This window comes from Dromaius novaehollandiae, chromosome 23, assembly GCF_036370855.1.
Source record: "Dromaius novaehollandiae isolate bDroNov1 chromosome 23, bDroNov1.hap1, whole genome shotgun sequence".
Classification (NCBI taxonomy): Eukaryota; Metazoa; Chordata; class Aves; order Casuariiformes; family Dromaiidae; genus Dromaius; species Dromaius novaehollandiae.
This window is the reverse complement of record NC_088120.1, coordinates 8565474-8579996: the sequence shown is the minus strand read 5'-3', so window position 1 is coordinate 8579996 and position 14523 is coordinate 8565474. Positions and strand designations below refer to the sequence as shown.

The 14523-nt window shown below is 52.0% G+C and overlaps 1 protein-coding gene across 26 annotated transcripts in view; it reads left to right on the top strand.

The window, feature by feature from the left end:
- MACF1 (microtubule actin crosslinking factor 1) overlaps positions 1 to 14523 on the top strand; it is a 138849-nt gene that overhangs the window by 107250 nt on the left and 17076 nt on the right. For 18 of the 26 annotated variants that reach the window (XM_064525132.1, XM_026098048.2, XM_064525138.1 and 15 more), the window contains 21 exons: positions 310 to 429; positions 2195 to 2302; positions 2662 to 2880; positions 3512 to 3715; positions 4544 to 4552; positions 5699 to 5930; positions 6676 to 6902; positions 7955 to 8077; positions 8182 to 8283; positions 8707 to 8808; positions 8915 to 9088; positions 9195 to 9350; positions 9508 to 9705; positions 10372 to 10500; positions 10818 to 10991; positions 11829 to 11984; positions 12142 to 12348; positions 12481 to 12600; positions 12801 to 12970; positions 13191 to 13350; positions 14055 to 14249. In XM_064525132.1, the coding sequence (XP_064381202.1) occupies positions 310 to 429; positions 2195 to 2302; positions 2662 to 2880; positions 3512 to 3715; positions 4544 to 4552; positions 5699 to 5930; positions 6676 to 6902; positions 7955 to 8077; positions 8182 to 8283; positions 8707 to 8808; positions 8915 to 9088; positions 9195 to 9350; positions 9508 to 9705; positions 10372 to 10500; positions 10818 to 10991; positions 11829 to 11984; positions 12142 to 12348; positions 12481 to 12600; positions 12801 to 12970; positions 13191 to 13350; positions 14055 to 14249 (3285 nt within the window). The remainder of the gene's footprint in view (positions 1 to 309; positions 430 to 2194; positions 2303 to 2661; positions 2881 to 3511; positions 3716 to 4543; positions 4553 to 5698; positions 5931 to 6675; positions 6903 to 7954; positions 8078 to 8181; positions 8284 to 8706; positions 8809 to 8914; positions 9089 to 9194; positions 9351 to 9507; positions 9706 to 10371; positions 10501 to 10817; positions 10992 to 11828; positions 11985 to 12141; positions 12349 to 12480; positions 12601 to 12800; positions 12971 to 13190; positions 13351 to 14054; positions 14250 to 14523) is intronic. The other 8 variants (XM_064525143.1, XM_064525142.1, XM_064525145.1 and 5 more) reach the window with 1 other exon arrangement.

Genomic DNA, 14523 nt, shown 5'->3' with positions numbered 1-14523 from the left:
GTGAGATGCGGTGGCAGGCGTCAGCACCAGCGTCCTGTCCTGTCCTGTCCTGTCCTGTCCTGTCCTCCTGCACCCTCCTGCGTGCCCGGGCACAGCATTTGTCCCAGTGTCCCCCCAGGTCCCCCCGTCTCGTGTCCTCGCTGAGGGCCAGGCCAGGCCCTGAGACTGGCGCTCCTGCTGCCGCGGGACCCGACGCCGTCCCCGCCGTGCCGCGGGCCGCCCCGTGCCCTGCTTGCCGCCTGCGTGCTGCCGTGTCCGCGCTGCCTCTCGCTAACCTGTTGCGCTCCGTCTCCTCTCCCTGTCCGCCAGTACGAGCAGGCTGCCGATGCAGAGCTAGCCTGGGTTGCTGAGACCAAGCGGAAGCTGATGGCTCTAGGCCCGATCCGTCTGGAGCAAGACCAAACGACCGCTCAGTTGCAGGTGCAGAAGGTAGGTGCAGCACGTGTGCCGGCCCGCGAGCGCCGGGGAGCAGCGGCAGCGTTGCTTCTCTGGGCCGGGGGCAAACGAAGCGAAACGGCTAATTCGTGAGCAACGGCAGAGGGAGAAGGTGGTTCACCGGTGGCAGCAGGGCAAATTGTGACTGTGCAAGAGAGGAAACGTTGGAGATAGCTCAGTGCTTTAATTAAACTGGGGGGAAGAGCTGAACCAGTTTAGATGTGCATGTTCGAGGCAGTTTGTGGGCAAGGACGAGAGAGGGACGGGAGAGTTGTCTAGGGGAGAGACTGGGGTCTGGCGGTGCAGCTCGGCGCGGCTTTGCTCTGGAGAGCGTGGTGGGTCGGTACAGCTGAGCCCGGACTACTGCAAGAGACGCTACACTTGTCCTTGGTGTCCAGAAAAGGAATAACGGGGGAAAAAGGAGAATTTAGACAAATGAAGTGTTGGGCTTCTAACAGAAAAAGCCTTCAGATTTTCCGGATGCTGGATAAACTGTGCACATGAATTAAAAATACTGTCCGAGCTGGATGTTTGCAGCCTTGGGGTGAAGTCTGCTGCTCCGGCCGCGGCCGGCCAGGCTGCGGGTCGCACGACGCTGCCGTCGGAAACCCCTGCCCGTGGCGGTTGGGTCCTGCGCCCCTCCAAGCTGTCCCTGGCACGTCGTTGCTTAGGGCCATTGCTCCTGCCTGGACTCCTCTGGAGAGCTGTGCCCCTGTTTAAGGCTTTCCCTGTGGCCAGTTTAGCAGCTCTACCTGCAGCTTGCTGGAGCTGACAGCAGGAACAGTTTAGCGAAACGAATGTATTGATTAATGAGGGTACTTTTTACGTTTGCTTTTTTGCTCATTGTTCCCTCCAGTGGGGGACTCTCGTTTCCCTCATGGCAGCCAGACTTGGAACAAAGAGAAGCTGGTTTTTTATATCTCTGAGATGAGATCATGCCTGAAAGAACGTGCCCTTTAAATAAGCGGCTCTTTTCTTCCTTTACCAGACTCGGCAATCAGAGCAGCATACATGCTTATTGGATTTTGTGCATTTAAAAAAAAAAATCATTGTTATAATGGAGAGGGACTGAACCGTCGAGCATTAAGTTAAATTGAGCTCAACTTGAGTTCCCGCTGCTTGTGGATATTGTTAATCATGGGGCCTTGGGGACGGCAGAGTTATTGGCAGACGTGGTTCTGGAGAGCGCGGTCTCGGGGGCTTAAACTGTTCACTGAACTGATCTCCTACACGTAGGTCTTGGAGCTGTTCCTTACAGGTGAGGAAGCTGAGGCAGGGAGGCCTGAGGAAGGGACTTGCACAGCAAATCTGGGCTTTGTATTGCACAGTGAACCACAACAGTCTATTTCTTGTTGGATTTACTGCTCCTTGGCGTTTCTGTGGAAGAGGCTGCATGCGAGATGCTCCGGGTTTCGGGTGGGCAGGAGGAAAGACCTGGATGTGGAAGTTGTTCTGAGCCTGACCCCATCTCTGATTTCAAGTGCCTTTTTTGGGCCTTTGAAAGAGAGAGGTTAAAACAGATGAGTAATGAGGACAAAAATTCAATAATCTGCTATGGCAGCCAGATTTTTGGTGTGCCAGGGGACACTTGAGCTGAGCCGTGCGTGATCTCTGTTGTGCTGAGTTTCGGCAGGACCCCGAGGTCCGCTCCCCGTTGCGGCAGGGCCGGGTGTGGGAGGGGGTGTTCGAAGGGCCGGGGAGGGAAAGGTTGGCATTTGTTCTGATTTCTTGCCTTTCTTTGGACATTTCCTTTCTCCAGGCTTTTTCCATCGACATTATTCGGCACAAAGACTCTATGGATGAACTGTTCAGCCAGCGCAATGAGATCTTTGGGACGTGTGGGGAAGAGCAGAAGGCTGTTCTCCAGGTAAGTCGTGCTCCGATATCCAGGGGAAACAGGGAGGGCGGAGAGGAGAAGGACGAATGCTCAGCTCTTGCTCTGTCTCAAGTAGTTTAAAATTACTCCATCGTTAGTAATTCCCACCAGTGACACTTAGCAGAAATCTCTTTACATTTATTACTCTCTTTTATTGCAGCATTTTTATTGCAGTGTTTATGGAGGGGGGGGACAGCAGTGGTTTCTTAGGCTGCGTTAATTGGAATTACGGCTTATGCACATGGAGCACCACCAAATGCATCTTCTGCTTTTCCAGCTCGCAGCAGGTAGCTGGCACTTTTACCGTGCCCTTTTGCATCCGTCGCTAACCCTTCTCCCACTCCTTTTAGGAGAAAACGGAGTCCCTGGTGCAGCAGTACGAAGCCGTCAGCCAGCTCAACTCGGAGCGCTACGCCCGCTTGGAGCGGGCCCAGGTCTTGGTGAACCAGTTCTGGGAGACCTACGAAGAGCTGAACCCTTGGATTGAAGAGACGCAAGCCCTGATTTCGCAGCTGCCCCCTCCAGCGATCGATCCCGAGCAGCTCAAGCAGCAGCAGGAGGACATGAGGGTAAGGGGACAGCCGAGTTTGCAGCTCCTGTGCCGGCTAGCAGGGAATCAGCTCTTCTGCCTTAAACGAGGCGCAGCACTTGCACGGTCAACTGTGCCTTGTGCGTAGGTCTTTTCTGACGAGTTTTTCCAATTTTCCCCAAATCTCTTGTGTTTGGGGATCCTACTTGTGTAATACAGCAGTGTCTTGAGCAAGTCGTGTGAAAATCACCAAACGAGTTGGAACGTTTCTTACTAAAACACAGGATAAACCCAAGGGAGCCCGAATGTCTTTGGATCTTTTGCCTGATTGTGGCAGGGAAAACTGCACTGGGCTTTTAGGGTAGAGAGATGCTGAGTAAGCTTTTCTCCGATGATTTCCCCCGCCCCGGGCCGTGGGGAGGGCAGGCGGTGCTGCCTGGGGAGGGCCCCCGCGCAGGGCCAGGTGACGGCAACGCTCAGCGATGGCCGCGTTAGGGAGCACCGAGTGCCGTGCGCTTGCCACATGCCGCGTCAAGAAATCCATGGTGTGAGTCTTCACAGTCAGATAAAATCATTGCTCTTTGAGTGAGAAATAAATAGGCAGCGGCCTGCAATAGGTTTCTAAACAGTTGTCTGTCTTTTTTTTTCTTTTTCCCCTCTCCATTCCCTAGCAACTGAGAGAGTCTATTGCTGAGCATAAGCCTCACATCGACAAGCTGCTGAAAATCGGACCCCAGCTCAAGGACCTCAACCCCGAGGAAGGGGAGATGGTGCAGAAAAAGTATGCCACGGCGGAGGCCATGTATGCCAGAATCAAAGAGGAGGTGTGCCAGCGGGCCCTCGCCCTCGACGAAGCCGTCTCGCAGTCCACGCAGGTACGCGTCGGGTGCAGAGCAGCCCCGGTACGCGAGGCGCTTATTGCGGCCCCCCAGGGAAGGCCACGTGCTTTCAAGTGCCGTTTTATACTGGGGCTTACGATTTTAAAACCCGTTACGAGGCCCGATGCGGTCAGGCACCTTTGGGGCAGCCGTCAGCCGACCGCGGGGCAGAGCTCCCCGCCGCTCGGCGCTTGGAGTCTTGACGTGGTAAATAGAGTAATAAATTTTTACAGCCTCAATAGCGATGCTCATTCAAAGGGGCTGTTTTGGCATCCGCCCAAGTCGGAAGGTCCCAGAGAGCCTCTTTGAAGAGCCTGGAGAGATAAGTTTCGTTTCTGATAAGTAAAGCACCGCTGGATCGGCAGCGAACCGCAGGGCTGTTTGTAGGGGAGAGTTAATCGTCATCTCCGGGCCCGGGCGTCTGTAGAGGACACCTGCAAAATCCGGGATTGCAGGAAGGGAGATAGGAAAAGGCGGGTAGAGATCATAGGTCTTAAAGTTCAGAAAGGGTGTAAAGAGTTTGTCACACGCGCACAGGATGTGTAATTTGTAGTGATGTTTCATTTCACCCGGTGTTACCGTAGCAGTTGGTTTTTGTCATGTCTGGGTTTTTTGTTTTTTGTTTTTTTTTAATTCCTGTATTGTTTAGTCACTTCTCTGGGTTTGCACTTGTATTAACTCCGAGTTTTTCCCCCCCACACTCCCCTCCCGTCTCATCTCTCACTCACATTGTGGGATGTGTTACCTTTGTGTGTCGCTGCCTGTTCCCGTCTTCCCCACATGGTCCCATTTCATTGTTGTGTTGACTGCGCCCCACCATTGCAGATCACGGAGGTAAGCCTCGCCACGACCCACGCTCGTTTACGCTCTCTCTTTGGCTGAAACAAGTCTGTTGTATACCTGGATTTTTATTTTTGGTCCCTGCACAGCCCAGTGGAACGGGCTTAAAGAATTAGCTCGGACACCCTGAAATCACAGCTCCGAGCTGGCTTGCGTCGCGCTGCCGTGCATGGTTGCAGCCGTGGCCAGCTTCTGCCGCGAGCGCTTAGCACAGAGCCGGGGTTTTGCTATTAAAGGGGTTTACACTGATGCACAGAGCTTTCTGCTCTCGCCGAACTTGCCAGTTTGCTCCTGCTTGTGGGTGAAGCCGGCGTGCCCACGATCAACTTTGCATCGAGAGCCTATTTCACCTCTGCTGTCGGTGTGGACGTGGGGAGAGGAGGTGCCGGTGTCCCGCGGAGACGGGCCCCGGGAGCCCGTGGGCTGCAGCTGCAGCAGGGCGCCGTCCTCATCCTCAGCAGCAGAGACGATCTCGGATCTTGAAGGCCAAAGTTGACTTTTTTAAAAAAAACCCTGCCAGACCCCCTTCCTTTATCACTCCTGGCTTTCTGATTCTGCTTTTGTGGAAGTCTCGGCTCTGCGGCAGCTCACTCTACGCGCATGCGGCCTCCCGCCGTCTCGCAGTAGCTGCGTCAAGGCGGTTCCCTCACCGGCGTTGCACTGAGCAGAGACTTCCTGGGGCACCAAACACAGGCGCTTTTCCAGCGGCATCTTTGCATGGGTGCTAAAAGAAACAAAACAAAACAAAAACACACGTGGGATTCAGTTTTCCTGTCATGCTGCCCTTTTGCAAGAAGTGGGGCAGCAGCAATTCGTATAAAATACGGATTTTATAGGGTTGAATATCATGGGAAATCGCTGCCACGTTTGGTTCACAGTTGCCCGGCTGGCTCCGCAAGCGTATCTGCCTGACGTACGTTTGACTCCTCAGAGCTGGCACAGCCTGGGGCCGTGAGCAGCAAATAAAAGCAGGGGCAGGCATGAACAGGAGGCTGCAGGTGTAGCTGCTGTTGCAGGCAATGTGGGTCCTCTCTAAAGAGGCCACTGGGTGCATCACTGAGGGGCTGTCGCACACGCTGGGAGCAATGCAGCACTGTTTCACCTCCCCTTGCCCGCCCTAACGGACTCGCTCCTCTCCAGTTCCATGATAAGATCGAGCCGATGCTGGAGACGCTGGAGACCCTTTCCTCCCGGCTGCACATGCCGCCCCTCATCCCCGCAGAGGTCGATAAGATCCGGGAGTGCATCAGCGAGAACAAAAACGCCACCGTGGAGCTGGAGAAGCTGCAGCCCTCCTTTGAGGCTCTGAAACGCCGTGGGGAAGAGCTGATCGGGAGATCGCAGGGAGCAGACAAGGACCTGGCAGCAAAAGGTAGCTCAGGGGGGATTCAGTGGGAGACATGTGCTGTTGGCATTGCCTCAGCTTCTCCATGTCCTGCCCAAATCACGGCTCCAGCCCTGCGGGGACGTCCCAGGGGTGTATTTCAAGGGTCTCCTGGCCCTGGAGACGTTGGGTTCTCTGTGTGCAGGTACCTGGTGTTTGCTTCCATCTGGAGCAGGCAGGGAGGTGTCAACCAGAGGAGCGAGAAGCATTTGGCTCAGGCCAAGGTTTAAACCCAGCCTAGTTCAGCCGTGAGCTGTTCTCTCGTGGAAACTGCTGGGTGGCCCCTGTGAAAGGGTTTGTTGGTGTCAATTCAAGCCCTAATGGAGGAGAAGAACATCCCCAGCACAAAAAGACCTGTCAACGCGAGTGATGCTAATTGGCACCTTCGTTGGCAGCTCAACAGGCAGTTCGTGAACTGAGCGAGCGTAGACTACACGCTAGAGGTGGCCAGAACAGAGGTTCATTGGAGGAGGCTGTGTGGGCAATTTGTCCTGAACTTGCCTGCACATAAATAATAGCTTTATTTGTGCAAGTTGGAGTTTCTCCTGTCGCTCGGTATCTCTCTCGGTTAATGCTCTGATAGTCCTGGTCATCTTTAATTCTTATTAGAATATTCTACTGGCTGTTTCTAAGTGGAAAGTGTTTGCAAAATGCTTTGAGTTGTAAAACGGTTTCCTAGAGGCAAAACAGAGCAGACTCCTTCATCACTGATTGTCTTCATTCCCTTCCTCAGTGATCCAGGATAAGCTGGATCAGATGGTCTTCTTCTGGGAAGACATCAAAGCTCGGGCTGAGGAACGTGAAATGAAGTTCCTCGACGTCCTGGAGCTTGCAGAGAAGTTCTGGTACGACATGGCAGCCCTGCTGACTACCATCAAAGACACGCAGGACATTGTGCACGACCTGGAGAGCCCAGGCATCGATCCATCCATCATCAAGCAGCAGGTGGAAGCGGCAGAGGTGAGGACTATGGGGCTGTGTCTCAGTCTGGAGCCTGTTTGCACCCAGCTCGTAAGGCAGATTGGGGTAGATCTGAAATATGGGCATGGCCAAACATGGCTGTAAAACAGTTTTGTAGGCAGTTAGTCTGATTGCGAAACATTATTTACATTGTAATTTGGAACTGCAGGGAAAAAAAACAGAAGTACATTTTACATATCCCACACACACACACACCCTCCAGCTGCTCCTGATCCAGACAAGGAAATGATGCTTAAATCACTTTATCTGCTACTGTTTTGGAAAACTGTTGTCAAAGCATGTGGTCAGAGTTGTGTGCCCACTTGTTCTGAGTGATGTGGAAGTTTGCATGGTTCTGCTCCTGCTCTGTGTAGAAGGCATTTGAGTGCTCTGTAGCGTGGGAAGTGTATATTTAGATTCTGGTTAGACTGGAGATAACTAGAGCTGGACGGACTTGGATATGTATGTTGTTGTTTGGTTGTTTCAGATCTTGTGGTGACATCTGCTTTGAGTGTTTGAATATCAACTTGACTTGGACTTGGGGAGCAGGGATGTTACTTTATGCATTGCTCTTTGCTGAGTTTGTCCTTGCTGTTTTTATTTTCATTTTATAACCATTCTGACTTCAATTTACAACCATTAAGTCTTGAAAAGTGAGTGCTGCGTTGACGAAATACTCCTGAAAACAGCATAATCTGCGATGAGGCCAGTTCAGGCACATGTCAAGTTAAATACAGATTTTTTTTTTATTTTAGTTCCCCCAAACCCTGCAAATAGCAAGCAGCATTGCCACTGGGACCAAAGGAGGGGACAGAACAGGCTGGCCGTGGCAATGCTGGTGAGCAGGAAATCCATCCACATGCTTCGTAGCGCAGTGGTGGGAGTCTGGCTTTGGGCTGGACGTTAGGAGAGTTTCTTCAGCCAGAAGGCAGGACACCACAGAGCAGGAAGGACTCGCCATGCTTCAGCCCTCCCATACTCATGCACTAAGGGACTTTTTGGAAGAGTGTTTAATAACAAACATTTTTGTTTTGTCACTGTGTTATCTGCAGACTATTAAAGAGGAAACGGATGGCTTGCATGAAGAGCTGGAGTTCATTCGACTCCTTGGAACTGATTTAATTTTTGCCTGTGGTGAAACCGAGAAACCAGAAGTGAAAAAGAGTATTGACGAGGTAGGAGAAACAGCAGCCTCTCATTCAGATAAAGTCAGGTAGTGCGAATGGGAGCTCAAGTGGAAGAGCCTAACAAATTTTGTGGTCAATCTTGTGTTCTGCAGATGAACAATGCGTGGGAAAATCTAAACAAAACTTGGAAGGAGCGGCTTGAAAAGCTCGAAGAAGCCATGCAGTCAGCTGTGCAATACCAGGACACTCTTCAAGTAAGAGCCTAGGCTGTCGCGGGGTTGGTGAACTTCGGAGCATTGCTGTGAACCTCTGCCTACAATCGTACCAGGCATTGCACAAATGCGGAGCGGGAAAGTGTCTCCTGTGCGAGTGTTTCCAGCCTCTGTGAGAGCCCAAGCTCTGCAACCAAGGAATAGAGCAGATGTTTTACTCCATTTGTCCTCCCAAATCCATCCTTGTTTCTGCACAAAGTGGCAAGATGAGCCTGACTGTGGTCAGCTCCTTATGTTGGAAGCAGGGGAGAGGAGGCAAAAGAGCTTGCAGAAGCGTGTGCTGGCCAAGCAGACGTCTCTGTCCAAAAGCAAAGTTGTGCGGTTGCAGGGCGACAGATGCACCTGCCCCGTTTCCCCGACTGGCTGTCTGCATTTTCGCGTGTTAATCGTGTGCCCTCGTTTCAGGCAATGTTTGACTGGCTGGACAACGCTGTGATTAAACTCTGCAACATGTCCCCTGTCGGCACCGACCTCAACACAGTTAAGGAGCAGATGAATGAGATGAAGGTATGTGAGTGGAACCAGACTCGTGCTCTGATACTCATGTTGCGTTGCAGAGCTCACGCTCAAGTGATTCATTTTATTCTGGTTTTTGTCCTGCTTCTTTTGGCAGGAGTTTAAAATGGAGGTTTACCAGCAGCAGATCGAGATGGAAAAGCTTAATCATCAAGGTGAACTGATGCTAAAAAAAGCTACAGATGAGACAGACAGAGACATCATAAAAGAGCCACTGACAGAGCTGAAACATCTCTGGGAGAATTTGGGCGAGAAAATTGCTCACAGACAGGTACAGAGAAGATCTGGGCTCTTGGAAATGCGGAGTTGAAATTCACTTGGATGCTCCCCCTCCTTCCTGACTTAAACTTTCCTTTTCCTTCCCTGTCATCGAATAGCATAAGCTAGAAGCCGCTCTTCTAGCACTCGGCCAGTTCCAACACGCATTAGCAGAGCTGATGGCCTGGCTGACCCACACCGAGGAGTTGCTAGATGCACAGAAACCCATCAATGGAGATCCAAAAGTCATCGAGGTTGAACTCGCAAAGCACCACGTGAGTACTCCCACTCAGGGCAGTTTTTAATCCATTCCCCATGCAGGATTTTATTTTACCTGAAGGGTTTGAGTTGATTCAAACCCAAGAGAGAGTGCTGGAATTAGCAGGCCGTTTCAGAGATGCGTCCAACGTTTACCCCCTGTGTCTCGTGTAGGTGCTGAAGAACGATGTCTTGGCCCACCAAGCAACCGTGGAGACAGTGAACAAAGCAGGCAACGAACTCCTGGAGTCGAGTGCAGGAGATGATGCGAGCAGCCTGCGAAACCGCCTGGAGAAACTGAACTCGTGCTGGGAGTCGGTGCTGCAGAAGACGGAGGAGAGGGAGCAGCAGCTGCAGTCAACGCTGCAGCAGGTCAGGGACGCTCCGTGGGGGGATTCACATGGGCAGAGGAGCGCTGCTGAGGGCCTGCTCCCACTTACTGTCTTCTCCCAAAGTGAAGGTAGAAGTTAGAGACCTTGGGCTTTTTTTTGTGCTAGTTTTTCATTTAGTTTTTTGTCTGGGAGTGATTCTCTGCCTGCCTGGAAGTGCAGCAAAGACCAGGCACTTCTGCTGCAGGGTATGAACTCAGCAAGGTCAGAGCTGACCTCCCGTCTTCTGCCATGTGGCACAGTTGTGGAGTGCTTTGTTTTTGCTGGTTTTACCTCTAAATAGTCCACGTGTGTTTGTTATGCTGAAGTGGAAAATTATACCTTTTTAACAAGAAGATGAGGCTTGACTGTGGAAGGACAAAGGCTCTTTAGAGAGTGGCTTTTTACCTTTTCAAGCCAGAGACATGTTAGCTTCAAAGTGAGATTTAAGAGCCAGCAATTTTTTGTTTGCAAAACCAACTGTGTTATGTTTATCTGCCGGAGTTGCTGTGTGGTTAAGGAGGTACCGTGTATATCCCCTCTTAATGTGCTGTCAGATTCTGCTCTGCCTCTTTATCTGGTGCTGAAGCAAACACAGCGTTAACCCTGGCGCATGATCAGTGGTGGCTGATGTCATCTGATCCACGGCCCATTGTATGTTCCCGCACAGGCCCAGGGTTTCCATGGTGAGATTGAAGACTTCCTCCTGTGGCTAACAAGGATGGAGAGCCAACTGTCTGCATCGAAACCCACAGGAGGTTTGCCAGAAACTGCCCGGGAACAGCTCAATGCCCACATGGTAATTTCTTCATAAAGATTTGTAACACTTCTAATTCGATGAGTTTGTCTGTCTGTCAAATCTCAGCATCGAAACTCCTCTGTTATGTGGCAGAGTGTGATGGGGAGGGAGAGGAGTGCTTCTCTGGTCTCTTCAGGGTTACAGATAAGTTTGCACTTGATACCTGGGACTGTACTTCACAGCATCACTGGTTTAAGCACCCCTCTCTCTGCAAAGTGACCCACTGCTGTCACTTTGCTGCCTGCCCTGAACTTCCAGCAAGCCGTAGCCCCCCCTCTGAGCTCTGTCTAATGTCTTTGGTGCTGCCTTCCTTGCAGGAGCTGTACAGCCAGCTCAAAGCCAAGGAGGACGTGTACAGCCAGCTACTGGCTAAGGGGCGACTGATGCTGCTGAACCGCGATGACTCGGGCTCTGGCTCAAAGACGGAGCAGAGCGTAGCGCTGCTGGAGCAGAAATGGTGCCTGGTCAGCACCAAGATGGAGGAGAGAAAGGTAGGGTTTGCAGACAGATGCCATCTGCTCTTGCTCCCCACAAACTGATCAGCGAGCAGACGCTCCCTGCTTGCTGCTCTGCTTTCCCAAAGGCGATGTTACTGCAGTAAGTGAGGCCAGTCAGGGCTGGGGAGGTCAGGATTCTTTTTTAGACCCCCTCTCCCTTGCTTGCACAGGTTGAATTTGCCTTCCAAACAATGCAGAGAGCCAAACTGTTATTTTTTTAGATAGTCATAAGAATTGGTTAAATCACATAGAAAATGAGAATTGCATTTGGATTAGTTTAGAAGAGAGGTGGGAAGAAACCTCCTGCGGCTCTGAAAGGCACACTTTGTTGGTCCTCCAAGCGAGACAGCCGGCCAGATTCTCCTCTGAGCCGATTCCATTCTCGTGTTTTGGCCGGCGATGAGATAAAACAAGGGGTGCTGTGGCCTGAGCCCAGAATAAATTTGTGGTGCTGCAGCTGTTACCATCGAAATATCATCCACCTTCCATTTCCTGAGCAGCTCTTCCCATGGTGATCCGTTTCTCGGGAAGCTGAGGGTGACGCAGCTGCTTGTGTGTCGATAATGGAGTTGTCTCCTCTTTCATGTACAATTCTTGCCCGTTTGTTTTGAAAGAAACCGATTCTGCAGCGGGCCGCTTTCATTGAAATCGCCTCCCCTTGGTAAACAAGTCATGTTCCCTGGCCGAACCGATGAGGTTCCCATTAGAGGCTCGTTTCATCGGGGACACAAAGCCTGCCTCTGTCTGTGAAACCGCAGATTGTGAACTTTAGCGCTCTGTGTTTCCCCCCTTCCTCCCTCTCTCCCTCCCTCCCCGCGTCTGCGGCGGCAGTCGAAGCTGGAGGAAGCGCTCGCCCTGGCTACGGACTTCCAGAATTCCCTCCAGGACTTCATCAACTGGCTCACGCTGGCGGAGCAGAGCCTGAACATCGCGCCCCCGCCCAGCCTCATCCTGAACGCTGTGCTGGCCCAGATCGATGAGCACAAGGTACCTGGGGCCGCGAGCACCCGGCCGGCTCTTCCCAGGCAGAGCTGGGCTGTAGGGGCCTGGAGCGGTACCTTCGTCCTCCCTGTCTGCCTAAGGCGTTCGCGGGCCTGTCTGGTTCTTCTCTTTACATACAGGAGTAAATCTTTGCTGTTCTTAGGTGTTCGCCAATGAAGTGAATGCTCATCGGGATCGGATCATTGAGCTGGATCAAACCGGGAACCAGCTGAAGTTTCTCAGTCAAAAGCAGGATGTGGTTCTGATAAAGAACCTGCTGGTGAGCGTCCAGTCGCGCTGGGAGAAGGTTGTGCAGCGCTCTGTTGAGAGGGGCCGAGCTCTTGATGATGCCAGGAAGCGAGCCAAGCAGGTGAGAAATGTGGAAAAGGTGTGACAAACCCTGAGATATTGCCGGCCTTGAGGGACAGAAGGTCGTGAGACAGAAAAGGGACCGGGGAAAGCATCAGTGTTAAGCCTCAAACTTCCTCCTATTTCATTTCAGTTCCATGAAGCTTGGAAAAAACTGATTGATTGGCTGGAAGATGCAGAGAATCACCTGGACTCTGAGCTGGAGATCTCCAATGACCCTGACAAAATCAAGCTCCAGCTCTCCAAACACAAGGTAGAGTTTCACCGAAGGAAAAGCAGAGCTGTCTGGCTGGGGTGGAAGGGAGCTTCCTTGGGAGGGAGAGCAGGGCAACAGTGGCACATGGCATGTTCCACCTTCGTTACTGCAATGGAAGAGCCATTTATCTTCCTGGCAAGGTCAGGCCTTCTAAAGCAATTTCTTTTCCCCTTCCCTCCCTCTGGTTCTAAATGTAGGAGTTTCAGAAGACGCTGGGTGGAAAGCAGCCTGTCTATGACACCACGATCAGGACTGGCAGAGCCCTCAAAGAAAAGGCCTTACTTCCAGATGACACTCAAAAACTGGACAATTTGCTGGGAGAAGTCCGGGATAAATGGGACACCGTGTGTGGCAAGTCTGTAGAAAGGTAAGTCCAGCCAGAACCCTTTACAAGCAGCACTCGTTTGTCAAGGACCATCATCAAAGGGAAACGCAGAGCAGAGGGGACAGGATAGGAGATTAGACCTAGGTAATGTGGCAATTAGATGTGATGGGTGGAGGAGGTCGCTGGGCCGTAACAAAAGGAGGCGGGTGAAGAGAGAAACACTTGCTGTTTCAGAAGGTTCACATGGGTGTTTGTTTCTCAGGCAGCACAAGCTGGAAGAAGCCCTCTTGTTCTCTGGTCAGTTCATGGATGCGCTGCAAGCCTTGGTGGACTGGCTCTACAAGGTGGAACCACAATTAGCTGAAGACCAGCCTGTCCATGGTGACCTGGATCTGGTTATGAACCTGATGGATGCTCATAAGGTGAGAGAGCCTTTTCCAGCTCTTCTCCATGATATGAGTGGAGTTTGCATTCCCCAAATGCCAAATAATGGAGGAGCCAGGGTTGGTACCTCTCTGCAGAGCTACATGTCTCAATGCTTTAGTTTGCTCTGGTGGGCAAGGAAGGCAGTAACAAGGCTACAGGACCTGGAATTCTGTTCTTCCTAGACATTATCAGACAGATCTATTGAGTTTTGAAGAGGTAGCTGAGTTTGTAATCCTCTATAAACTTTGGTCTTGGCAGTTTTCTCCAGCATGTCTTAGAAATTGGCACTTCTCCTGTTGGATTAGGTCATAAGTTCAAATCCCCGGACAGGGCTTGGGCTTCTGTTCAAAGCAGCTACTGCGCTGCAGCGTGAGCTCCTTGGCTAGGACCTGCCCTCCTCCAGGTTGTGATCGTTCCTGCCAGTGTTTGCAGGATGCTCTGGTGGAAATTTGAGGTTCCTGTCCTCCTCCAAGTTTTACCTTTGCTGGGAGTGCTCAGGCTGTCCACGTGCACTCATACTGAAACATTTTCAGATGCTTTGTGTGATACCTAGCTCCCAGCCTGGTCCCATATACCTGGGCTGTGGTGAACCCGTGATGTGCACCCAGGAGTGTGGGTGTAACCCATGTTACAAACCCTTTCAACTGTGACTCCCCTGGTTTTTCCCCCTGGGACTGACTTCTGCCCTCTCGCCCTGCAGGTCTTCCAGAAGGAGCTGGGGAAGCGCACAGGGACGGTTCAGGTGCTCAAGCGCTCTGGCCGGGAGCTCATCGAGAACAGCCGAGACGACACGACCTGGGTGAAGGTGCAGCTGCAGGAGCTGAGCAACCGGTGGGACACAGTGTGCAAACTGTCCGTGTCAAAACAAACCCGCCTGGAACAGGCCTTGAAGCAGGTAACCGAAGGCTGCAGGTGGAAACTCTGGTCTTTGAGAGCTTTCTCTGTGCTCTGCTTTCCTGCTCTGGAGTTCGGTACAAACGCCCTTGGAGAAGATGTCGGGGCGCTTCCTCCCCGTGCCCAGGCAAAGGTCCCGGCCCTGCCAGTTGCCTGTGTAACTTGTGCCGTGCCTTTAACCTCTCTGTGCCTTTTTAAAAATGGGAAACAGATCTCCACACCCCAGAGGAACGTTGTCAGAACATCCAAAAGTGCTTTGACAGAACAGACCCACA